Source organism: Cotesia typhae, unplaced genomic scaffold (assembly GCF_013202065.1).
Source record: "Cotesia typhae breed Kobodo isofemale line unplaced genomic scaffold, CoteBio_Ctyphae contig_11, whole genome shotgun sequence".
Taxonomy (NCBI): Eukaryota; Metazoa; Arthropoda; class Insecta; order Hymenoptera; family Braconidae; genus Cotesia; species Cotesia typhae.
In genome coordinates, this window is record NW_027423711.1 from 5,353,764 (window position 1) to 5,380,454 (window position 26,691).

Genomic DNA, 26,691 nt, shown 5'->3' on the forward strand with positions numbered 1-26,691 from the left:
ACTAATAAATTATTTCATTTTAGACAATAAATAATTTTTATGATTATAATAATCAATAAATTTAAATAATATCTTTTACACATTTGGCAGAGAAGCGAAAAATTGGGCAATTTCAGCTTATGAAATTTTTTTAAATACAGAATTAAATGCAGAAATGCGTAATGTTATTATTGGATTCTTTAATCGATGAGTTATGAAATTTTATTGTTTTGTCGTTATGTATACGCATGATTAATATTCTGGGTAAGACCCACTGGGTTTTTTTAATTTTTTAATTTATTTACATTATTTATAAATTTAAAAAAAATATAATAATAATAATTTCACATTAGTAGGTATAATAACAAATAAAATAAAAAATAAGGAATTGTTTCAAGATTATGAATTATATTTAAAATTATACAAGATTTTAAAAAATCACATTTCTTATTACAAAAATTCTTAATAATTAATATTTATAAAATTTATCATAGTAATACAAAATTATCGAAGCAAGACATAATTCAATAAATAGCCGCATAATTATAAGCTTATTTTAAATGAGCAACAGTCAAAGTCTTCTAGGTCCTGAAACAAATAAAAACATAAATATTATTAATCAATAATTAATAATAAAAATATTTTAAACTTACGTGAATGAGATAGGCCAGGTGGACCATAAGGTCTTATCATGTCAGGTGGTCCGAATCGTGGAAAATTCGGACGAATTGGGCCTCCCATTCCCATCATCGGTGGCATTCTTCCGCGAACATAAGGCATTGGAGCTCGCATAGCCATCACCGGGTCTATCACTATCGGTCTCATATAATCCTGTAAAAAATTTACAATTAATTAAAAAAACTTTTATAATTATTATTACTATTGACTTACAGTAAAATAATAAGGAAATTGCATAGGTTCCATATAAGGAGGAACACGTCTAGAACTATGGGACTCATATCTCTCATAGCTGTGAGTGGTTCTGTGTGAATTATGACGGTCTCTAGAGGTTGAACGATGTCGAGAACTATGTCTTCTAGACGATGATCCGTGGTGTCTGTCTTCTCTAGAACTAGCTTCACTTAAACGATGACGGTCTCGACTTCTTGGCCTGTCATCATTCCTACGATCTCTACTATGCTCCCTATGAAAATAATTAATTATTTATTTGTATAATTTTATAAGAATAAAACCCATAAAATAATTTAAAAATCAATTACCTATATTTCGAATTATGAGATTCTTTTTCGTACCTTGAACTTTTATACCTATTTAAAATTTTTTTAGTTAGCAATAATCCTTTTGTTTTTTTAATTATCAAGACAATATTCAATTTGAAAACTATTTTTTTATATTGTTTTATAATGTATCCATATAACAAGAAAATAAATAAATCAATAGTTTGAGTCTTCATTGAAATTAACAATTAAATAATAAATATTAAATGTTAATATCAATTCCATCCAACTATTGATTCATTTATTTTGCTTATATTTAATTTTATACAATATTTAATTATTTTATAAATTATTGTACGATCTTACCTCAATATAAATAATAATATTTAATTACAAAGTGATAATAACATTTAAATAAAAAAAAAATAAAATCTTACGGGACATTATTAAAATAAGATTAAATTAATAATGTTCAAATGAAGTGATCCAGATGCTGTGCTGATGAAAAGTTGATGATGGTCGCTGCAAAAAATCAAGCATGATACGTAACAAACTAAGCTACGTGATTTATGTTCGTCTTATAAAGCTGTACAGAGAAAGATGTAAAGATGCTGAAACAAAAACTTGGTAATAAAATTAGTAGCAAAAATATAAAGTCTAAGAAATGACACTGGATTAAAACCTAAATGAATAAAAGCATTAATTAAAATACTCACAGCGAATATTCAATTTCACAGAGCCTGTAGCTTCAAGTGACCACTCGGAGTATTGAGATCACAATTAGCAATTAGCAATGATCTCGCCTATTGGATCGTCAAACACTCGACGAGTTATCACGAGCAACGGCTCCATAGAAATGATATATCTATGTAATACTCAAATAATATACCCATAGAATAAAATATTTTTTGTTTGTAAATAACTGAAACGAACCTAGACTCCCGACGAGGACTTCGGGATCGGCGGCGCCTAGGGCTTGAGCTCGAAGAACGACGACGAGAGTTCGATGATCGGCTTGAAGATGACGAGGATGAGCGTTTTCTAGACGAGCGTCTCTTGCCATTTTCCACCGAAATTATCGTACGGAGCTCCTTAACTTCGGGTGTTGATATTCCAGCGGTCTTGAGTTCTGGGCGATCGAATATTGGAATTATTCCTTCACCTGTTGGAAGACATGCGAGCTTCAATGATGTGCTGATACCTTTATTTATTTATTTATTTATTTTTTTAATCATTAGTAAGCAAACTTTAAGTAAAAATAATTTTTGATAGATTATTTAATAATTGTGCTAATTTAATGAAAAATAATTTTTTTTCGCGAAAATTTTTATATCTTCAGTGATGATCTTCTAGCTGATGTCTTCAGTGATGAATTTTATAACTATTTACGATTAAAAAAATAATATTGTCTTAAATATTTCAAACACCAATCATGCAGCAGGTAATTAAAAATTAAAAAAAAATTTTTTTTTAATCTAAATGCAGTGCAAAATAATAAATAATGTGAATGTTAACTAAAAATACAGCAAAGCACATTATAATCGAAGTAATAATAAATACCGCTTACTAATATTGCTGTTACTAATCGTGTGATCAAACTCCGACGCCACGTAGTGGTCTAGTAGTTGTGATCTCGGATAATTCGTATCCTACATCAGAAATTAATAATATTATTTCAAGTCATTAATAAAAAAATTCTCAAAATCTTTAACATATCAATCTTCCAGTTGTTGTCCAGAGTACTTTCAAAATCTTCAGTGTTGATACATATTTCAAACATTACCTCAATAAAAATCTGCAGGAAATATAATTAATATGCTTGATGATATAAAATTACCATCTTTGCGTGCAATTACAATATCCTCGGGATTTACTATATCCCGCTCAAGTTTTTCAGGTTGTGGTTTAGTCGTCGGGATCTGCCGGTGAATGTCAATCTTTATTTTCTTCAAATCTGCCAAAGGTATCGGCGATATTTCTGGTCCTTTAAATATTGGAGCGCTGGATAATAAAAAAGTCAATTTTTTTAATTCTTAAGAAACTAAAAAATTATCTGACAAAATAAAAATGAGACTAAAATTATCAGAAATTTTTTTAAATAATATTTTCAATAAAAAAAATTATCTCTCTTAATTTAATTGTTATAAATAAATAAAAAAAAGTACCTTTTGGCCATAACTAAAGTTTTAGAAACATTGCAGCGAACTCGCTGCTTGCGCGAGTGACCAGAAGACCTGCTTCTGCTTCTGCTTCTGCTCCTGTTGCGATTCCTGGTACTTTTATTGCGACTTTTGCTGCGACTGGGGGTGCGTTTTCTGTCGCGACTTCTGTTGCTAGAGAAACTACGGCTTCGGCTTCGGCTTCTAGTGTGAGCCCGGTGCGAGGATCTGTGGGCGTTCTTCAAAGTCAGCTCGCGAGCCCGACGCGCTTCGTACTGCTGGATCATAATTTGCTTGCGACGTTCGTGCTCGCGCTTTTTCTCCTGCTCCAGCATCCACTCCTGTCTCCGGCGTTGTTTCTCCTCCTCAGAGTAATATGAGGGGTGATGCCCGGATCCAGAGGGGTGACTGCTCGCGTACCGCGACCGAAGGTCATTTTCACGTGCTCGTCGCATATCTAAACACACACTAGCCATTCTATCACCCAGCTACGACAAGCAATTTGTTCTGAATTTTATGTACACAAAATTCTGGCTGAGGAACGAGGTTAGGGTTTGAGGTTATGGCGCTGATGAGGTCTTTGGATGGAAATGAGCTTGGTGTTAGCAATTAGTGATAGATGTACCTGAAAATTAGCTTGTTAATTATTTTGTGAACATACTACAAGTGAATTTTTTTTTATTTTTTACTTTTAATATTTTTTTTTAAATTGAGAAAAATATTTTAATACATACACTAGTTAGCGTCTAAACTGTTTATTTATTCTTGGAATTTACTCACGCACTTGTGCTTGTTTTTACTGGCTTGCATTCTGACACCAGCTGGTGTCTCCATCTGTGTAGAAAAATGTGTCAAATTTTTTTATTTAATTTTCACTTACATTTTTTTTTTTTAAATTAATATTTCTCAAATTTTTTCATAACAATTTAATTGATAAAAAAAATTCGAAAGATTGACAGATCTTAAAATTAATCATATTGAAGTTAGCCGTCATTTTAAAAAATTTTTAACGGATCAATTACAATAAAAAATGCTTCTAAAAATTTTTACTTATAATTTTTATTAATTTTCACATGTGGAATTCTTTAATTCAATTTTTTTTTTTAATAGTTTAATCACTACAATAAAAATAAATGACAGTGTGAAGTTAGCCAATAGTCGAAACTCGAAAAAAATTTTTAAAATGGCACCTGATTCCTTATTGGTTTAAATTAAGGCGCGCTATTTAAATTTTTAATTAAAACTTGTCTTGTTCAGTATTATTAAAAGACCGCAAGATGTCACCTCAGCGCATTTATTTTGCGGGGAATGACGTCGCTTCCTAGCCAAACCAAAAAAAAGAGGGCGCTTCAGTTTGGCCTTTAGAGAAATTGGGAGCGAGTTGACCAAGCGCCATTTTCTTGGTCGCTCTCCGTCGATCATCCCTGGTGAGTCCTGGCACAAAATAACAAATTTAAAACCTAATCTCGAGTACCCAGCAACCAAGAGTCCATTTAATCAGCAGCAAGAGCCAGCCTCGTAACTATTAATTAATCTTAAAGTACAATATTAACTATAATTATATTTATCGAGTCGTACGTGATAAAGTTTGTTACAAATAACGCAGTATCGTCGAGTGCTAATGCGTGGCATTTCAGAAAGTTCTCCAAGTCGCACAATGGCCGATGACTTGGACGTCGAAGCGATGCTGGAGGCTCCCTACCGAAAAGGGGTAAGATAATCTCATTTTTTATTTAATATTATTATTTATTTTTAATTCATTTATTTTTTTGCTCAATTTACACTCTCGACATTGTATTAGTCGTTCTATTTTCCTTTTGTTAAATGTATTTTTCATAGTAATGCTTAGTACGCACGCTCGGTGCAAAGTTATTTCATTTTATATTATATACATTATTTTATTTTTTTTTTTTTTTTTTTCTATCAACCCGTGCTCCGGGTTGACTTTTTTTATCATCATCGCCATCTTAATATTTAATCAATGATAATGGCAATCATAATCATAATCATAGTCATAATTATAGTAGTAATTATAGTGGTAATCATAAATTGTTTGATGATTATTGTTATATTTATTATATATATGCTAAAAAATAATATAAAAGTAGAACGATCCACACTGTCGCTCTCTATTGATCAATACCACCATTTTCTGTACTTATAGATGGTACGTAACATGTACCCTCGCGCTCGTACGATGTTCTACAACGAGTTCCTTGATTGCACTTGAATAATGAGGTACTAAGACAAGTCATCACTTTCATTATTTATTTATTTTTTTTTTTTTTTTTTTTTTTATTATTTTTTCTTGTACATTGTTCACATAAAGCTAAAAATCGTTGGAATAAATTTTAATTAGGGATATATCCATTTTTCAAGGGTTTTTTTTTTTTTTTAAATAATTAAATCGCAATTAATAATAATTCTCGGAGCTCGAAGTAAGTGACTAGATTTATTTCAGATTTTTTGAAAAGTCTTGAATCTACACGGAAAGAACAAGATGACACTGGATATTATCCCAGATTATACTCAGTGATATCTGTGGCTTGAAAAAAAAAAATTTCAGATACTCGCTAGTATACTCCAGATTATACTGGATGATATCTGAAATTTTTTTTTCTCTGAGTATAATCTGGGATGATACCCATTGTCATCTTGTTTTTTCTGTGTATAAATTGATAAAAAAAATTTTTTTATTTTTTTGTTTACAGTCGGAGAATTTTTGTTCCACGGTGAAGTCGATGGTTGGGATTTTTTATAAAAAAAAAAATCTAAAATTATTAAATTTTAAAGCAGCGGTGAAAGTAAAATCATTTTATATAAATAAATTATTTTTGATTTGTAAAATAAAAAAATGATAATTAATTTTTTATCAATTTGCAGATGAGAGATAAGACGTAAAAAAAAAATCTGAAAGAATAAATATTTAAAATGAGTTGAGCGGAAGTCGATGATAACTTTTTGATAATACGTATGTATGTAAGGGAATAAGATATATATTATATTATATATTATTTATGATTGAATTAGTAATCAAGTGATCGAGTTTGTATGAGACAGGGTCAGATTGAGTAGGAATAAAAATTAGGATCCATCAGGAGTTACATAAACAAATATATATTACTGTTCTTTGACGAGGGCTCTCTTTTGCAGAAGAAAAAGGATGTGTGGTTGGCCATTGGTAGTTTAAGACCAAGGCATGCTCAACCCAAGATTGCAATGCTTTCCTAATACCCGAATAAACAGATTGATTGGTAAGTTTTAGCCGGGTTTTGCATGGTGCAAATACAAACGTGCAAACGATACGGGCAATCTGCCGCTCCTCTTCCCCGACAACACGCAAAACAACTACTGTACTACTAAGATATATATTTTTATAAATATATGCATATTATTATCATGTCCGTTAATTTAAGAAGTCACCTGCGTTTTTTTCTTTCACGGCTTAAGGAGTCTTAAGTCTTGATAATTATAAAAACATATTTCAGTCATTAAAAAATTAATCTTTATTTTGATGAAAGAAAAAAAAAATATTACCAGTTTAATTAAAGTTATACATTTATATTTGATTTAAATAACTAACTTGAATTGATTTGCTTTTTGTCCCCTTGTTCGCGCGTCCCTGCCAACTTGGCTGGTGGTATGGCATTCAACTGTTTGCTGTTCGTAGGAGCAGGACTCCTCATCCAAAGACAGGTCCAAGGAAAATGGGTCAAGCAGAACGTCTTCGAGGTAAGTTTTTTTTTATTCATTTTATTTTTATTTATTCAAAAAAAAAATTAAGATTAAATTTATTTTGATTTAACAATTTTTCTAAAAGTCCTCGCGTTTAAAATTTTATTTATTAAAAAATAAAAACAAAAAAAAAAAAAAAGTTTTGACGTGACAGTCACTCGAAAGTTTATATTCTCTTTGTTATAGACACCGTACAGTTAGTGTAATTGCCGCTTTATTTCGATAATTCCAAACGGTATTACCAAGTGATGGTGAGTATTGCCGATGAACTCGAATTTGTATCGAGTTTGTATTTAAAAATGGGCCGATCTTATGTTATTTTTATTAAAATAGCCGGCTCACGGTTAACTGACTGGACTCGAAGTTATATGAGTTTATAAAACCAGCTGGGAGTTTAGTCAAAAAAAAAAAAAATCTATTTATATATTTATATATAATAAATTTTTTAAATTGGATTATTGGTATACTAATTAGCTACATTTTTTCAGGAAAAACAAGCACAGATCAAAGTCGCGCTCCCGATCGAGGGACCGGCGAGACCGCCGCGACCGAGAAAAAGATCGGGACAGGACCAAGGACCGGGATCGAGATCGCGACCGCGACCGCGACAGAGACAGAGACAGGGACAGAGATCGCGAGCGAGAGCGCGAACGAGAACGTGAGCGGGAGAGAGACCGCGAGCGTGATCGTGAGAAAGACAGGAAACGCAGGTCCAGGTCTAGGGACAAGAAGGACCGGGATCTCGATGATAAGGACAAAGATAAGGAGAAGGATAAGGAAAAAGACCGGGAACGAGATCGTGATCGTGATCGTCGGGACAGAGATGCTAGAGATCGCAGAAGAAAGAGGTCCTTGACGCCGCTCATATTGCCTAGAGCTCGGCCTTTTGGAAAAGGCGTCAGTCCTTTGGGATTGTAAGTATTTTTTTTTATTTTACTTTATTTTAAAATCTAAATTTAATTAAAAAAATTTTTTAACTAAAATTTTGGACTTAATATTAATTAAAATAAATTTTTTTTTTTATCAGACGAAATGATGAGTTGACTCCAGAAGAACGCGATGCACGTACAGTGTTCTGTATGCAGTTGAGCCAACGTATTAGAGCGCGTGATCTGGAAGAATTCTTCTCGAGCGTCGGGAAAGTCCAAGACGTTCGATTGATCACGTGTAACAAGACCCGGCGGTTCAAAGGCATCGCTTATGTAGAATTCAAAGATCCAGAAAGTGTAACTCTGGCTCTCGGGTTGTCTGGTCAAAAGCTCTTGGGAGTTCCCATTGTCGTACAGCACACACAAGCTGAAAAGAATCGCATGGGCAATTCAATGCCAAATCTAATGCCTAAAGGACAAACCGGGCCTATGAGACTCTACGTTGGCTCGCTGCATTTCAATATCACCGAAGACATGCTCCGCGGTATCTTCGAGCCATTTGGCAAAATTGACAACATCCAGTTGATCATGGATCCCGAGACTGGTCGCAGCAAAGGCTACGGCTTTTTGACATTTAGAAACTCTGACGACGCCAAAAAAGCACTTGAGCAGCTGAACGGGTTCGAGCTGGCTGGCAGACCGATGAAAGTTGGTAATGTCACGGAAAGGACTGACCTGATGCAAGGCAACTCCCTTCTTGATACTGATGAACTTGATCGCAGTGGCATTGATCTTGGTGCCACTGGAAGGCTGCAATTGATGTTTAAGTTGGCTGAAGGAACTGGGTTGGAGATACCACCAGCTGCTGCTAATGCGCTGAATATGACTCCGACGCTTGCTGCTCCTCAGCCGGCTCAGCAACCAGCTCCGCCTATTGCTACTCAGTGTTTTATGCTCTCTAATATGTTCGATCCACAAAAGTAAGTTTTTTCGTTTTATTTATTTATTTTTTTTTGTTAAAAAAATTTTTATTATAACCCAGAAGGTTAAAAATTAATTTAGTAGAGATTTATTATTTTTTAACAAATCAATTGTGTCAAAAAAAAAATTAAAAAAAATTTTTAATTCAATTTTTTGCAAAAAATTAAAAAATGGTCAAGTGATTTCTAATTTAAAAAAAATTAAAACTTTTAATTTTTTTTATGGAAAAAATCCAAATTAAAAAAAAAAAAAAAATGGGTTGTCTACAAGAAAATAAATAAATAAATTAGCATGTTAAAAAAAACCTGGTATGATGAAACGCCATGTCATGCCAGGGGGACAACAATGCAAAATAAAACTACGTTATTATTTTCTATTCGTTTAAATTATTTTATCTACGAACGATGATAACGTAACACTCAAAGAAATTTCTATAGAATATTTTTCAATTTAATTTTCGCTGATAAAAAATTAATCCCAATAAAAAAAACTTTATTTTACAGTGAGTCAAATCCAAATTGGGCGCGAGAAATTCGCGACGACGTGATAGAAGAGTGTAACAAACACGGAGGAGTATTTCATGTGTACCTGGACCAGGCCTCACCTCAAGGCAACGTCTACGTAAAATGTCCGTCAATCGCCACAGCAGTCGCAGCAGTTAATTCTCTTCACGGGCGATGGTTCGCCGGGCGAGTTATAACCGCTGCTTACGTGCCTCTGATAAACTACCACTCACTGTTCCCGGACGCAATGACAGCAGTTCAGCTGCTGACTCCCAGCGCGCCGAGAAGAGGCATTTAAATTTTTTGAACGCCTTTTTAGGCATTGTTTTATATTATAATGATCTTCTTTTCTTTTATTTTATGATTTTTCTTAAACTGTCCTCTTGACAGTTAATCTTAATCGTTCACATGTATTATCTTTAAAAGATATTTAATTGCGATAGTTGATTTGGTACGCACCGGGTCAGTATGATTATCAAACGTTATTAAGAGTATGTAATTATGAATTATTAATATTAATCATTATTTTTATCGATAATGCGTAAGTGTATTTAGATAAACTTTTAACGAATTTCGTAAAATTAGCTTTTCATTATTTAAAAGACGCGTTATATTTTTTTTAATATACAAAATCATTAAAAAAAAATTTAATATATATATATATATATATATATATATATATATATATTTTTTTTTTTTTTTCATTTACATTAACGAGTAATGGAGATTTAATGTGTTTTTTTTTTTTTTTTTTTTTTTTTTTTTTTTTTTTTAAATCTACTATAGTTTGACGATAATCAAATTTTGTTTTTTATTTATTATTGAATTAATCAATTAAATAAAAAAACACGCGACATGTATAAGCAGTCTCCATTACAATCGAAAATAAAATCTAAAAGAACGAATGGTTTGTAAATAAGATATGTAAATTAATTCGAATTAGTTTAACAAAACAAACAGAGTACATGTTGATTATATTGTATTGTAACTTCTTATATTTAATTAAAAATTCAAGTGGATTTAATGTAAACTCGATTATTATAATTAACCACATTAAATGCAATTATCAACGATGGACAAATAAAAATTACAAATGTATTTATTAATTTTCATACTAATCTTTTTAGGTTCTGTTTTTAAAAGACATATAAAAGTTATTAAATATATTATTATTATTACATTATTTATAAGTTTTTTTTTTATTATTATTATTATTATTATTATTATTATTATTATGGTGAGTGCCACTTTAAATCGGCACAAATAGCAATGTGGTCACTGGGAAATACTACGGATGGAATTGCTTGGTTTAATGAAAGTTCTTCTTTACTTGGCATAGGAATTACTTGGCTCACTTCCAATTTGTTTGTCTCGTAGAAAATGTAATCCAAACAATCTGCGAATTCTACTGTGAAGTTTGTGTACTCTGGAGTTCCACAAGCGCTTTGCAGAGCCAAATTGTGAGAAATTGAGACGTTCTCTACTACTTGTTCAGCATCTGAAATTTTTTTATTTTATTTTAATAGCTTTAAATTTTGTCAAAAAAAAAAAAATTAAATTTTTTTGATAGTTTGTTAAAATATTTTATTATAAATTAATAATCTTACTTGAAGTCCAATCTTTGTGTGTTTCTGGTATAGCATTTTTCGTCATAAACTCGTAAACTCCATCAACGGGTGTGCTATTGAAGTCCCCGCAGAGCATTATGGTCACATTGTGCTCGGGATACTGAAAAATAAATTTTTTTATTTCGAATAAAATACTAATATGAGCTCCATATAACTATATAACCACTAACAATAGGTGAATTGCTTCCAGATAATTTATACTATACCTTCTGGCGAATTTCATCCGCAGTGGCTTGGCACGAAGTCAAGGAGAAGTAAGCCTGCAGTATTCTAATGTGATCTGCGTCTGGATGGAAGTAAAGATGGGTGTTTCCCACCACCAGAATTTCTTTAGGATTATCCCGAGATCTCAATGTGACTATCTGAGTAACAATTTTCAGTCACCAGTTATTTTAATGAGAGTCATGAAATATACCAAGAAAAAAATTTCTTACCAACAATGAGGTACTCCGATCCTTGAATCTCACTCGCGCATTGTCATTAGTTATTTTATCCCAAGTCTTTTTAAAAATTAGATTCTCTTCTATACTATCAGCCATTGAAATTCCTTTGTAACTCAACATTTCGAACCTTTTGGTGTCATATAAAGTAGCCTGTCCCTCACTAGTCGTTCCCTTGGCATTGAATACTCCGTCAAAATTAACCGATGACAGAGATGGCAGTAAATCATTATCGTAGATTTTTTTGTCTACTTCTTGTAGACACATTATATCTGAATTATATCCTGCAAATTTAAATTTTTATAAAATAAAATTCACATGGAGAAATTAAAATGACTTTAATTATATTATTATATATAAATTACCTATCAACTCTTTAATAATCAAAAGCTTGCGATAATCAATATTCAGAGCATAAGGTGGGCAATAAGGAAATAAAACAGCCCTTGAGTAGTCCGAATCCGCGTACGTATCAGCTAAAAGATTGTAAGAAGTAACCCTGAAAGAATCTCCAGACAATTTATTGCTGGTGAACTTGTGTCGTGTTTCAAACGGACACTCTCCAGGACCAGCCTCGACAAGAGTGTCCGAGTCAACTTCAGTCTCTGAGCCTTCAAGCCTGTCATTGCGAGGCAGACACTTGAGCTTCAGCTTGGAGCCTATGTCTTCAGCACTAGGCTTGTAAAGAAAGCCTTCTCCGATGAACTTCCATGACAGCTTCATTTCTTCATCGTACACTGACTTGTACCACGTGAAAACTGACAAGTCTCTGTTTACGTACATCGACTTGAACTCACTTGGGTAAACTGGAAAATTCGCCAGCAAACACGACGGCAGCTTCATCTTGATAACCCAGGGCGCGTTGAGCTTGATATCGTACTTCTGGTCGAAGACAACCAGCTTCAGCTCCGACGGATCTGTAAGAAAATTACTGCAAGGTTCATCTAAATTAATTTTGCTGTCACCTTTTGACAAATAAATATTTCCTTCCTTGACATGGTCCACATTTATTTCTTCTTCTCCTTCAGAAGCTACTTTAGCTTTTTTTTTTGCCTTCCTCTTGGTCTTGGTGGTCATTTGCTTGGTGACGTTGCCGCTGACTCTCTGGAGAAATGTCTCGACATTCTCAGAAATTTTTCTGGAAAAATTCAACTGCTTGTCAATTTTTAGATCCGGTTTTGAGAACCGGAACGTAAAGTTGAACACTTCGGTCCCAGAGGTATAACGAATGTAAGCTTCATGCATTTTGTAAAAAGTCTTGGTGTTGCCTCGGTTCACTACACCTTTTGTAGACTCTTGTCGCACTATTAAAGTTTTTATGTTTGTCAAGATTGGGAAATTTAATTGGTTGTTAATATTTATACAGCGGGTAAACACTTGCATAGTTTTTTTATATTTATTTAATCACTATTTGTATTTATATTTACAAATTTATTTTTTATTAGAAACATATTTTTTGTGTTTATTTTATCTATTTTTGTAAAAGGTTAGAAATTATTACACATGAAATCAGTGTGGGGCCAGAACGTGCTCTTTTCTTACCCCCACTTTGTAGGACACTCTCATCAGACTACATTGAAAGTGGTACAAAGTGGGGGTAAAAAAATCGCACGATCTGGCCACACTGCGTGAAATTAAAAATTTGAAAAGCGCGCGACTAGTGGTGGGAACTGGAATTAAATTTAAATATTTAAAAAATTACAAAAAAATATATTTTTATTTTATAAATAAAATTTTAATTTTAATAATAATACTGAAGTTAAATAAATTAATATTAAATTATTAGTTATTTATCAGTGTTATTTTTAATAACTTTTTTTATAATATTTAAAATTTTTAAATTTTTTAAATAATTTAAATTAAAATTTTTCCCGCCACTAAAATATTTCGTCTTTTCTCCGCTAGATGACAGTTCGGCCATATTTGAGATTGTAGAATCGTTGGTGCTGGTCGTAGGACGTCGTTGTCGTCAACGATCAATGAGACACACCAACACGTTGAGCAAAATAATAAGAGAGTAATAAAAAAAATAAAAAAATGTTTTTCGGGTTGACTCGTAGCGAGTCTTGCCCCCACGTCTCGAGTATTGATCTAGTGTCCTCATATGTGCTAGTGTAACGAGTAACGAGTAAATCAGTAAATACATAAACTAAATAAAAGTAAACCTGTCGCCTAAAAAATATTCCGAGGAATCAAGGCCTACTGTAATTATATATTTATTTTATTTTATTTTATAATTTAACATTTGTCACCATCTAACTAATAACAACTATTGTTGTCGATCTATTTATATTTATAACTATAATTATAATTATAACGAGTAAATAACCGCGCACGCTGTTTCCTGTCACCTGTGTACCGGTTGTCGACTGTCCGTAAACTCTCTAACATGCTGTGTTCCATTTGCCAGGCTTTGTTATCAAGTGACGTTTGAGTTTTCGCGGTGTTTTCATCATCATCATCACCGCCAACATCTTCATCATCCTCGTTATTTTTTTATTGGCATTGCCATTAAAATTAATAGAATTCAGCGGCCTAAATATCGAGTCAAGTCACCTGTGTCATCTGATAGCCAGTCAGCTGTATCACCATCGTCATCAACGTCATCAGTATCAACATCCACCGTATAGTATATATCATCATAATTATCGGCAGCAGCAACATCACCATCATCAAAGAACGCGACGACGCGAACGAGGACAAGGCAAAAGTAACACCAGCGAAAACGAATGGCTGACCAAGGAAAAATGTAAGTTTTTTTTTTTTTTTTTTTCCTTATTTTAAAATGACACAAGTTACCAGACATTTGACAATTTTTTTATTGAAAAATTAACTAGGCATAGAAAATTATTTATTATTTTTCAGAGCTTTTAAAAATTAAATTTTCTGGCTATAATTTGGTTGTTAAAAAAATTCTAAAAATGTCTCTCAACTTCAGTGTCATTATTTTAATCCGTATATATAATGCCTACTCGCTCAGCTATCAAATGCAATGTTGAGCCGTAAGAATTACCGATAGCGATTACGATTGTGGATTCAATAACTATAAATATATTGGGTCCTTGTAATTAATTTTGAGCCAGAGTTTTAAAAGTTTCCAGTCCTCAGTCCTCGGTATATATTATATATAGCAGTTTACAAGGCATGTAATGCTTAAATGGACAGTTGTCCTTTAACCCTCTTGATGCGCTTATGAATTTTGTCTTTAGTTAAACGCTAGGCTTTTTATTATCACTGTAATCGGCTGTCCTATTTAAGTTGCAATGAAAATTTAAGTACGCTCAATTCTACACATCATGTAAGTATCATACTAAAGTTATCTGACGTTTTTAATTTTTGAATTTTTTTTTAATAATTAAATTAGAACAAAAAAATTTTTTTCTAAAATTGCACTTACAGTTTTTTAAATTTCTAATAAATGACAATTTTTTTAGTAAAAAAATTATTATAAATTTTTTATTGAAAAAATTTTAATTAAACAAAAAAAAAAAAAATTGTCACATGTAAAAAATTTGAAAAATTTCAAGTACAATTTTTTAAAAATATTTTTTTAGTTGCAATTTAATTAATAAAAAACAATCAATAATTTTTAGACATCTGCTAATTATCAGCGAGAATAATTTATAGATAGACACCGACTTTGCCGACTGATTTGGATTTTTTAAAATTATTAAGTTTAATTATTTACCAAGTGAATTTTTATTTGATAATCGGTAGTTAAGTCTTGAGCTTTTTAATTTTCATTGAGATAAATTATGTCGAGGATTTATCACTGAAGTAGAAGTTGAAGTTTAAAATTAGAGATCAAGGATTGGAGGAATAATTAAAGAAGCTAGGAATAATAATAATAAAAATTATTATTTATATGAAAAATAACATAGACAAGTACAACAATGTGCGTCACACTATCTGGTCGGTCGGCTGTTCGCATTGATTTTGTATCCATTTTATCGGTCGCAAGAGACCGAGAGTGCGCAGGTCAAGGTCAAGAGAAGTTTCACATTCTCTGGCGCGGGAAACGTCAAGAGGTATAACAACCACGGGTAAATCCCCGATAGATGGGTTTGTGCAATTGCTATTGTCAGTGCAATACAATGCACGTTCGCACACACTGTTACTGGAGGAATCGACGCGGTAATGGTTTTAATGGTGGACTGCTACTACACACTCCGCCTAAACGGAATGAGCTAAACCCAGATCAACTTTGTTATTATATCACCACGGTCTATGACATGACAACACGTTATTAAGATATTTATTGTTTATGTAAACATGTGTAAGACAGCTGCTATTGATTATTCTGGGTAATTATTTGTATTGCTGGCAAATCTATGAGGTTGAAGACTGATTGCGGGATTTTATTATTTTTTATCAAATTTACAAAAATTTAGTTATTTATTTATATGCTTATTAGCTTTGTTCACATTAAAAATACAAAATTTTTGAGATAAATTAATGTGAAAAATTATAGTAGAATTTTCACAAGGAAAAATAATGCAATAAAAAATTTTCAGATGGGAAATTTAATTTCCATAAAATTTTTCAACTAAAAAAAATTTTTTCATCAAATATTCAAAACTAGTCGATGTTCCAAAATTAAATGACAAATAAAAAAACACTTAAAAATTTTTTTTAAGTCAAAAATAATAAATTAAAAAATTTTTAAAATAACATAAATTAATCATTTAATGAAATAAATTTTATTAACATTACTTTTTCCTGTTGGGCGAACCGATAAGATTTACCAATAAATTTTATTGACAACAATGCACACTCTGTATCGCAAATCGCAATATAAGTTATAAATAATGATTTGAGTTATGAGTTTCATCAAGTGTTTAATTTAGTTGCAGACGTTCGGTCTCCGAACGTGGATACCTTTATATTTAGTGTATATATGTTCAGTTATAACATATAAAATATAATATCGCAGATTTAGTTATAGAATTTCGTAAAAGTTTTAGTCCGAGTTTGAGATGTCACGTATGCATTATCGAGTCTGTAAGTGTGTTCCGAGTATTGCTCACCTTATTCAGCATATATGTGATGAAATAGTGTTATACACATATGAATTTAATACCATTGTAATGTATATTTATATATAATAATAGTGTTGGACTAGTCGATACGGCTGTCATATTTCTTCCAACATTGTCTCTAACTGGGTTACACGTTACATTTATGTCGGTTTTGTTCATTTCACGTTGGACACTCGGTTGTAACCCGCATTAATTTATTATTCATATTTACGTTAATTACTAATTGCTAATTTTGAGTAATATTAAATAAATGTGATTTTTACTTGTATACAACCTTAGTGTGTTTTTACAAGGAGAAGGTGGGGATTATTTTTACTTCCACATTTGTCTCTCATCTATTCTTACTATGTTTTTATACATTAGTAACTACCACATTTATTTCCTTCTTTTCCCTCACCCTCTCGGTGAGGTAGATTTCTACCCCACCTTAATGCGTTCGAGGTAGCGGCTGTGGCCGACTTACAGGTACTGTACGCATTTGCCTGTGCCTGCCCATTTAAGCTTTAGCACAGTGACCAAGGAAAACCACAGAAAACCTGATCAGTACAGTTCGGCTAACTAGAGCGACCCTCAGCGGTTGTTATTGAAATCAATTTTCTAACAACCGCTGGGGCTCGAACCCGCGCCTATCGGCACGATATCCGTACAGACTAACGCATTAGTCCGCACGGCTATCGCGGCCGACTTGAGTAATATTTTTTTGTATATTTAATTTTAAATTAACTATAGAGATAAAATTTGTCGGTGATTAATTCTGGTAATAATCCTGGTTGATGATTTATTAATATGATCGTTTATGAACTGATGATGGTAATGGTAGCAGTAATAATTCATATAAAAGTGGTTATTCGATTGCATACTCCTATGAATAAATTGTCAAAGTTAGTAAGGCATGAAACTGTTACAAATGGAAACTAGGGGAAAAATTCAATGATTATTGATTTGATTGTTGGCTTTTAAAGAGGGACGTAAGGTATAGGATATATATGTATATCAGTGTATATATTATGTTATGTAATGTGATGTATGATGTGATCTATGTAGATCTATGATCTAGAGAAGGAAAGGGATGTCAATGTGTTGAAAGCCTCGAGGACGGAAATAAATATAAATATATATATTTTTATATTCATTTGCCCGTGGTGGGAAATAATGTGTTAACATAAATTCACTTTTTTCGAATCTTGAATTTTTTTTATGGAAAAAAAAATAATTTTAATTAATTTTTAAGTGGTAGTTTTTATTTAAAATTATTTTGAAAGATTTGAGGTATAAATTTAATTTAAAAAATTTTTTTTGGTATTTTTCATGGATTATAATATAATTAAATAAATTTTTTATTAGATCAGCTTATAATTATTTAAAATATTATAAAATGTAAATTTGAGCAACAGAATTAAATTTTAAAGCGAACTGTCATCACGGATAACCAAACCTTGATAAGACACGTCGAATATTTAAGTTACATATTAAAAAAAAGGAAGATTACCAAGTGGCATTTACCAGATCATAGATTAGAGTGCATTTGCAATCGCCCATCGCGGTTAGTAGTCTCCTCCCTTGGCCTCGTGCATTCAGATATTTATGAGATGTGTTTCAGGTGATAAAAAAGTTAAATATTTAGCTGGGTTTTTTTTTTTTTTATCTTATCAAACACTTGACATCCTTTTTATTCACAATCATTTATTGCCTTTTCATTGAGATGACAATTAACTATAAATTATAACGAAGCAGCAACGAGTTTAATAGACTTGTATTGTAATCTAAAATTCAAATAAATGTTTGTAGCCAGTCATGGTGGTTAGTCTTATCGTATCGTGTTAATAAGCGGTCTAATGAGCGACGTAATTGATCTAGGGGAAATGCTTTTGGATGATAAACATTATTTCTTGGCTTAGCTAGGCTCTGTAATATTCTTCCCCACAACTATTGTTTTGGCAATTCTCTTGGCTCAATTGTGTCGTAAATCCGGATATCTCATCAACAGTCACGTAATCCACGTGGTTAATCGCTTCTGAGCGTGTCTCAAGTATCGTGTTCTATTAATACTTCCAAATAAACTTTTCATCATATCATTAAAAATACAAATACCAACCAATCACCTCGTTAGTTTTTTCTTTATTTATTTTTTTTTTAGATATAGGGTCGTGGAATAATTTTTTTTTTTTGACAAAAATTCGAACATTATTTTTTTATCTTAATTTTAAAAATAAATAAAAAAATATAAAAAATTTCGACTGAAAAAAATTTTTTTTAATAATTTTATCACTTAAAACTTCATCCTGACTGTAATTACATTACTCCGCCTTGAATAAACTGCAAAAATTATAAATAGATCTGTTTATAAACCGAGTTAGCGGTTTTTTTATTATTTTGACGATACTTTCGCTTATTCTTGCTCTGTTTTTCTGGAATTCTTGCGAGGAACAGAGGGATGAATTATTCGATCCACTGGGAGGTGTATACATTATGAGGCGGGCCTTCCTCTCAGTGTGGATGTATACAGCACTCGAGAACAAGAGAGGGTAGGGTGTAGGGTGTAGGAAGAGGCCGCTTCAAGACTGTCGATATTACACAGTACGCGACCTTGCAAGATCGACCAATACTGTTACTATCCCTATTTCTTACCGTTTTTTTCTTCTTCATTAATTTTATCAAACTCTCACTACTCAATACAATTTTCATTTTATTTTTATTTTTCATCAATAATTTACAGGCTTGTTTATTTTCCTGTAAAAATATTCATGATCGATAGTAATGCAATCATGATCATATTTATTATCTTCATATTGCTGAAATTAAATTTTAAACACGTTGATTTATTTATAAAATTAAATTTTTGTTTTTTTGAAATTATCTTTTTAAATTTTTATAATAAAATCATTCAAAAATTTTTTTCCATCAATAAATGAATAAAATTTTCCTTTATTAAATAATAACTTGTTAAATTGTAAAATAAAATCAATTTAAAATTACTAAATGTCAATTAATACCACAAAAAATTTCCACACTTCAATTAAATAATAAAATGAAGGATATTATAACAGTTGTTACCAAACATTACAAAATGAAAATGAAAAAAAAATACATATCGATATCGATGAGCTTAATTAATTCTCTGACATAACTAGGTCAGACAAAATTTCCGGTCATGAGGATAAGACTAGAGGAGAATGAGCCAGAGGAAGTCAAGGAAGGGCAGGGGGTGGTAGGGTGTCGGTGTGTCAGAGTGGGAATAATAGAAAATGATTGATATAATGTAGATAAAATCCAGGACACGAGACGGGAAAAAGTGCGAGTGTGCAGGTGTTTTACGAATAGAAAAATAAAATAAATAAAATGCATTTATGTGAAGCGATTCTATCGGAAGATAAGAGTATAAATATATAAATAAAATAAATATAAAAGGATGAAGAGGGAGGGAGGGAGAAAGATAGCTCTGTCTCTCAGCATAGATTTCGCACATTTGTGTCACCAAACGAGTCGAGTTTGTTCGTTTATTTCTTAGTGAAGCAGAGAGGGAGGAATCAGATGTGAGGACCAGGGGGATGAGGATGAAGGTAGAAGGTAGTGTTATTCGCGAAGGTGGAGCAAAGTGAGGGTGGAGCGACGCACGGCAGAATGAGGCCGTTCTGACCGTTCGGGGGTTGCGCGCTTTCGTTCTCCGTTGAGGTGAGGGGTGTAGTGTCGAGTATTATAATGTAGGTGTGTAGGTGTGCGCCTCTACGGGAGGAATATCACCACCGAGGGCTCCAAACAAACGTCAGTTACCTCGCGACAATTCTCACAGTATCATCGCACTCACGGTATTCCCGGGGATGACCACTCCAAGATAAATTATACTTTATTGTTGTTTATCTATTCGCGCTCAACCTCTTTTAGAATATTTTAGACTATTTTATTCCACGAGTATTCTTTTCTATTGTATTGTATTGTAGATTTTTTTACCGAGTTTTTAATACTTTTGTTTTGGTTTTACGTCGACAGGTGAGATATGGGGTGACTTGAGGAAATTTTTTACTATTTTTTTATTTCTTTTTTTTGGGTGGAAAAAGTTTTTTAGACAGGTATTTTATGAAAATTTATTGTTGGAAAATTTTTTATAAGAAAAATTGACTTTTTTTTTAATTAAAAAATTTTTATTGAAATTTTTTAAAAGAAAATTGAGCTTTTTATTAATTAAATAAATTTTTAAGGAATTAAAAAATTTATTTTATTTTTTACAATAAAAATTGTGATTTTTTTTTTTTTTAATAAATCTAAAATTTTTAAATTAAATTATTAAAAAGAAAAAATTATAATTTTTTAATATATTAATCCATTATCAAGCATTACAAAGCATTTTTCCCCGAAAACTTAAAAAAAAAATGAATATTTAATGGCCTATTAAAATAAAAAAAATTAAAAAATGATAATTGACCGATCCCTGAGCGACAATTGGTATTAAGTTATTTATTTAAATACCCAGTATCGTTTGATTACACGCGTGATTCCCGTTAACGATTATTTGATAACGTCATGTTTACATAATTAGGTGTAGGGTGATAAAAGATTATGAGGGGTCGCTTATATAAGTCACACGAGCTGTTTGTCACTTTATTTCTGACAGATTAAACCTTTTGAGAAATCTATTAAAAAAAAATTGGCATTTTCTGTGTAAACAAAGAAAATACAAATACCAGAGAGAGAGAGAGAGAGAGAGAGAGAGAGAGAGAGAGAGAGAGAGAGAGAGAGAGAGGAAAAGAGATAAAGAGTTTGACAAGTTTTATCGGGTTTGAATTCCCAGTTAAATGCGTCTCGTTAGTACTGAGTTTTCGTTGTATGTAATAGTGATAAGAGCTGAGAACCGGGGGTTGGTTATGCTCACCCTAAAGTAGATATATATATATATATATATATATATATATATATATATATATATATATATATATATATATATATATATATATATATATAGTATGCTCTCCACTCTCTACTCTCTACTCTCAAGTTGAGTAAAAGGGAAAGGGAAGAGAAAGAGGTAAACTCCTTGAATGCCGTCTGCTGCTGGAATCGTGCCAGCGAGGGATGATAACCTTCACCCTCAGCTCTTGACGCGTAGAGACACTTTAAAATACTAAAAAATTTTTTTTTTATAAATTAAACATTGATACAGGATTATTTTAACAAAAATAATAATAATAATAATATTTCAAGTCATAATTATTAAATTTGTAATTTTATTTATTTTATATCAATCACTTATTCAATCAAATTATGTATAATTTAATTTTAATAAAATTTTTCAGATTGAAATGTTTTATTATCATAAAAGTTAAAAAAAAATTTTTTTTATTCTCTTAATAATATAGATAACAATAATTTAATATTTATGCGTATAAAAAATGTTAAATTTTTCTTATATGTAAAAATAAATAAAAATAAAAGCTAGTTTTCATCTCCCTCTGCTACTTGTAATATTAAAAATATCTTCAATATTTCCGGGTGAATTTTAATAACAAAAGAGTCGCTGGTGCATTGAAAATTATTTTTTTTTTCAAGCCCTCGTCACTTTTTTCTTTCCATTATTTTTTTATATTAATTTTGTACTCTGTTTGTTTGGTCGTAAAAAAAAAAAAAAAATTTACAATTTTTGATCTTTTTTGCGGGAGTTTGATCAATTTTATCGTGGTTAGGATCGTGGTTGAATCACATGAGCGTCGGCTCAGCGATTTTCACGGTGTTCCGGCTAGCTTGCTAATGAAATTTCAGTTTTGCTCTTACCCTCAGCCCTCAACATTCACCCTCTTCCAAACTTTACCGATTCCCATCGGATTTTTACGGTAAAGACGTTATTAGCGATGTTCATATTAATATTTATTATCAATCAGTAGTTTTAATAATATTAGATTGATAAAAAAATCAACAAATCATATCAAAAGAATTTTTATTAAATTAAAAAAAAAACATTATAATTTTGTTAATTGATTTTTAATTATAAAAACAAACAGCAACGTTCGATATTAATAAAAGTTATAAGGTAGAGAATTTATTGAAAAATTCATCATCCCATTTTTTATTAACAGCGAATAATATGATATATTAATGTCTAAAATGAAAAAAAATGTTTGTTTTTCTCAATAAACACACACGGGGTTGTTTGCATAAAAATCAAAATAAAAATTCTGTCTTTTTAATTAAAATGAATATTTATTAAAAAAAATAAAGATAAATGTCAAGTATAATTCTCTTTCATGTCTCGCAAATAAAAGTGAACAAACAGCGCGGATTAATCTCAAATTGGTTATTAAAACAATTCGTAGTTTGAAATGCGAGTATATACTTCTACGGCTAAAAATTAATAAAATATAAATAGAAATAGAATTGCCATTGATCGCATTCAGTTGAGAAAATTGAACCGTAATTCAACTGACAGTGCAAATATATGCAGATAATTTTGAGATTCGAACACGGTTTAGTATAATTCCCGGGTTTTACTTGTAATTTATCGAGGACTCAATTTCGTTAAATGAAATTTTGTCACACATGTGTAAACGCACTGAAGAGAAACTGGTTTAAATAATGTTGTTAGTGAGCAATTTAAACTCCAGTATTACACGAATATTGATCCGAGGGACAATAAATATTTCAGTTTTTTATTGTATTATTAATTATTTTTTTTTTTTTTTTTTTTTTTTTTTTCCCGTAATAGTTTGTTGAGAAATTAAATCCTTTTTAATCAGAATACATTATTATATTTATTGGCTTTGAAGATGAACGCGTTTATAAATATTTAAATGAAATTAATAAAATCCAGCTTGTTGGTACTTTTAAGGGCGGTTGATTTTATAAATTTATTTATGCGATTAAATCATTTTCATATTAAAATTTAATATCCGAGTGAGTACGAATATGATATAAATTTTTTTTTCATATTAATAATTTCTGAAAAATAAATATGTTTGTTTAAGTTAAATTACACGTTGGTATTTCAGAGTGCTTTTATCATCCACGTGATTTATTTTATTTATTTATATTAAATTATTTTCAACAAATTTTTTATGAGGTATATTTTTAATCCGTACATACTTAGAATAAAAAAAAAAAAAAAAAAAAAAAAAAAAAAAATAAATTTCCTTGAACAAGCATTTCTTGATTAAAAATTTAATTTCATGATTGCTCAGAAAATCTTTAATTTTACTTCAAGAAATTTTTTATTTGTAATCTTTCTTTAGATTATAAATTGCACATTAATTTTCTTCACGGATAATTTAATTCTGTAAAAAATTTCAAGTCAATAAAAATAATAATTGTAATTTAAAAAAAAATCTATATATATATATATATATATATATATATATATATATATATATATATATATATATATATAAAAGATTAATTAAAACAAAAAACCATTAGCATCAAGCTGTTAGAGATATCAAATTAAAAGCAAAGTCGAAAATCGAAGCACTGATTAATTATCCCCTATCATTGCGCTGAATAGTACAAAATATCAATAATACACAACAAATAATTATTTAACCTGATAATTAATTATGGGTTGAATTTTACATACAAAATAAGCGCATTGATGTAATTCCTCAGTCAGGCAGTACAAAAAGCGAAATTTGATAATAATGATAAGCATTTATCACTAATATGGTAATTTGTAATTGCGTTGGATTAATTAGACTGTGACAGTTGGCCATGACCACACCCTGGCCCAGTGGCCAGCAGCCAGAAGCTTGTATCGGGCATCAATCAACACTTAGGGTCGCTTTGGTAAATGTTATTCAATATCTGGTATCACTTGCCAGTCAGTTGACAAGATCGGAGATCAAAGCGTCTTTTGTAACCCTGTCGAGGGTCGGAGTTCTTTGCTTACGCCTTTTCAGATTCAAAAATTTCTTTTTATACTCCAACATTCTATATAAAGTCCTATTTTTTTTTTGTATCGTATTGTAATTAAATTCCGGGGAAAATGGAAACTTTCGGGCTTATTGTTTCGTATCATTGTTATTTTTTACGATGACGTTTTATTTTTATTCCCCAGTAAGGTAATTAATTTAACTCTCGTTCAGTCATTAATGTCGCTGGCGTAACTGTACTTTTGAAGATACAGATAAAAATAGATGTTACTACTTTAAAAGCTCGGATAACGCACTATTTCCTTCCACCGGAGACTATAAAAATTTTATCGTCTGTTTATCAAATGCACTAATACAACGCAATCGTGAATTTATATGGATCTGGTTTTACAGTCGGTATTAATTGGTAGTGCAAATATTTCTTTTCACACTAAAAAATTCAATTTTTCTCAAACACCTTTTTCAATGTTTCTTTCAAACATTTATAAAAATAATATCAACACCAAAAATATTTAAACACTCTCTATTCATTTAATACAGTTACGCTTTCGATAATGTCATTTATTTCGGGCGTGAGTGGGGATATGTGACGTCACTTATCTCCACTTTCGCCTTAATATGTTTGGCGCTAGGCACTGCCGGGTTTCTAAGCTTAAAATTCGGTAATTTACACAATTTTTCAAGTTTATTTGCTAATAAATTATAAAAAAAAAAAAATAAACAATTTTCCATTTAAATTCGGTGAAAATAACCGCAAGTGGTTTTCCAAAAAAAAAAAAAAAAAAAAAAAAAAAAAAATTACTAGTAAAAATGCAAATTGTCGTAAAAAAACAAAAGTCAAATTGGAGTTGAAGCTGAATTAATCATGTAAAATTTAATAGAAGTTAGTTTGAATGTACCGACATCTATTGGAATAGTTTAACAGACGGAAACAAAGTAAATATGTAGATAAACTCGAGAAGAAAAAGGATCGTAACAGTAGCAGGATCCGGAATTCGAGCAGACTCCTTGGAGTGCCCTTTATAGTTAAACTGTGCTGAGGATCCATGTGAAATTCAATACCGGCCATAGATAGGACACGTTGTTATTTTATATGTCCTGTTGATAGTGCGCTCGGAGATGGTGCGATAGGTCAGTCTGCAAATGAACCCTCTCGCTTTGCTTACTTTTTTTCTCCAACGGCCCTTGGGTACTTTTCCGTATGCCTTGCTGGCTTTTAACACGCCCGGCTCTGACATTTCCTGGGTAATGAGTGTGAAACTCATGGAGAAAATACATTTGAGGGAAAAATCCTAGTTTAACTCCCTCATGTTCTTGTGCAAGTACGGTTTATGTCACTCGGAAAATTTTCATGCGGAAAAAAATCGCTAAAAATTATTTAATAGAAATTTCTTTAATCCAGACACAAAAATTAAAGATATTATCTGGAGAAAATTTAATTTTATACCGCGATTAATTTTTAGTTTTTAAAATTTTTTTTCCAAAATTAATTATCAATTTAAATATTTAGAACGCAATTTAAAAAACATAAAAATTAAAAATAATTATCACAGTCCTATTTAAAAATTTATTTACAAAGCAAACATTTTCAAAGCTCTAGAATTTTATCACTATTACCTCACAATTTCTTATTTACTCAACGCCCATTTTTCTCAATTCACACTCACAAAGTTATCGTATAAATTAACATTAACTATTTGCCATTCATTAATCACGGAAAAAAACACAACATCCAACATCAACAGCAAACACTACATAGGCGAAAAAAAGGTGAAACATGGGGTCAGCTAATCTCCGGATTTTTTCAGCTGACCTTGACGTCACCCTCCGCCCACACACTCACAGCGGCTCTTAAATTCATGATATACCCCAGAATTTTTTTTTGCTTGTCTCGAGTCCCCCCGGCTACACGGTAGACGAAACACCCCTCCGTCATAGAGTACAATTGTCTCTGCTCGGGATAGAAAGTAGGCCGTCATCACGGTCACAATCAGGCTTTGCAATCGCCTGGATATGTTCCATTGCTATTTTTCTTCTTTTTCCTCCTCCTAGTGACATCAACTGCGAATATTCCCGCAGACCCTCTTGCTCTGCCATACGTCCGACTTTTTCGCTTTGTTCACTCACTTGACGATTAAAATATCGGAAAAATATCCGAGTGTCCTTATCGCGCTTTTACTCTTCTGCGCGCGCAACAAGAGGGTGCCTAACTTTTTGGAAAAAAGATAGACAGAGTATTTTTATTTAAAAAATATATTTAAGACCAATAAAAAAAATTTTTTGGATAGTTCCGCTGCGATCGATAGGTGGCGAAAGGTAGTTCATCGTTTTCG

At 31.3% G+C, this 26,691-nt stretch overlaps 3 protein-coding genes across 5 annotated transcripts in view; 2 read left to right on the forward strand and 1 right to left on the reverse strand.

The window, feature by feature from the left end:
- Positions 1 to 367: 367 nt before the first annotated feature.
- LOC141526727 (uncharacterized) lies at positions 368 to 13,016 on the reverse strand. Its single transcript, XM_074241807.1, has 16 exons — positions 11,838 to 13,016; positions 11,467 to 11,756; positions 11,239 to 11,394; positions 11,012 to 11,132; positions 10,644 to 10,902; positions 8,390 to 8,878; positions 8,121 to 8,347; positions 6,900 to 7,041; positions 4,101 to 4,150; positions 3,323 to 3,773; positions 2,995 to 3,158; positions 2,091 to 2,319; positions 1,200 to 1,247; positions 871 to 1,123; positions 633 to 810; positions 368 to 567 (listed from the first exon to the last, which is right to left on the reverse strand). The coding sequence occupies exons 1-16, from the start codon at positions 12,853 to 12,855 to the stop codon at positions 551 to 553; spliced, it is 4,092 nt and encodes a 1,363-aa protein (XP_074097908.1). The 5' UTR covers positions 12,856 to 13,016; the 3' UTR covers positions 368 to 550.
- Caper (RNA-binding protein 39-like protein Caper) lies at positions 4,707 to 10,587 on the forward strand. The gene is made up of 5 exons (XM_074243740.1): positions 4,707 to 5,027; positions 6,987 to 7,048; positions 7,540 to 7,965; positions 8,079 to 8,900; positions 9,405 to 10,587. Exons 1-5 carry the CDS (start codon positions 4,938 to 4,940, stop codon positions 9,700 to 9,702), a joined length of 1,698 nt encoding a protein of 565 aa, XP_074099841.1. The 5' UTR covers positions 4,707 to 4,937; the 3' UTR covers positions 9,703 to 10,587.
- Positions 13,017 to 13,454: 438 nt separating the features above from the next.
- Positions 13,455 to 26,691, forward strand: part of Mtd (TLD domain-containing protein mustard) — a 71,583-nt gene continuing 58,346 nt past the window's right edge. For all 3 annotated transcript variants that reach the window (XM_074259416.1, XM_074259424.1, XM_074259432.1), the window contains exons 1-2: positions 13,455 to 13,676; positions 13,883 to 14,221. In XM_074259416.1, the coding sequence (XP_074115517.1) occupies positions 14,202 to 14,221 (20 nt within the window). In that variant the 5' untranslated portion in view covers positions 13,455 to 13,676; positions 13,883 to 14,201. The remainder of the gene's footprint in view (positions 13,677 to 13,882; positions 14,222 to 26,691) is intronic.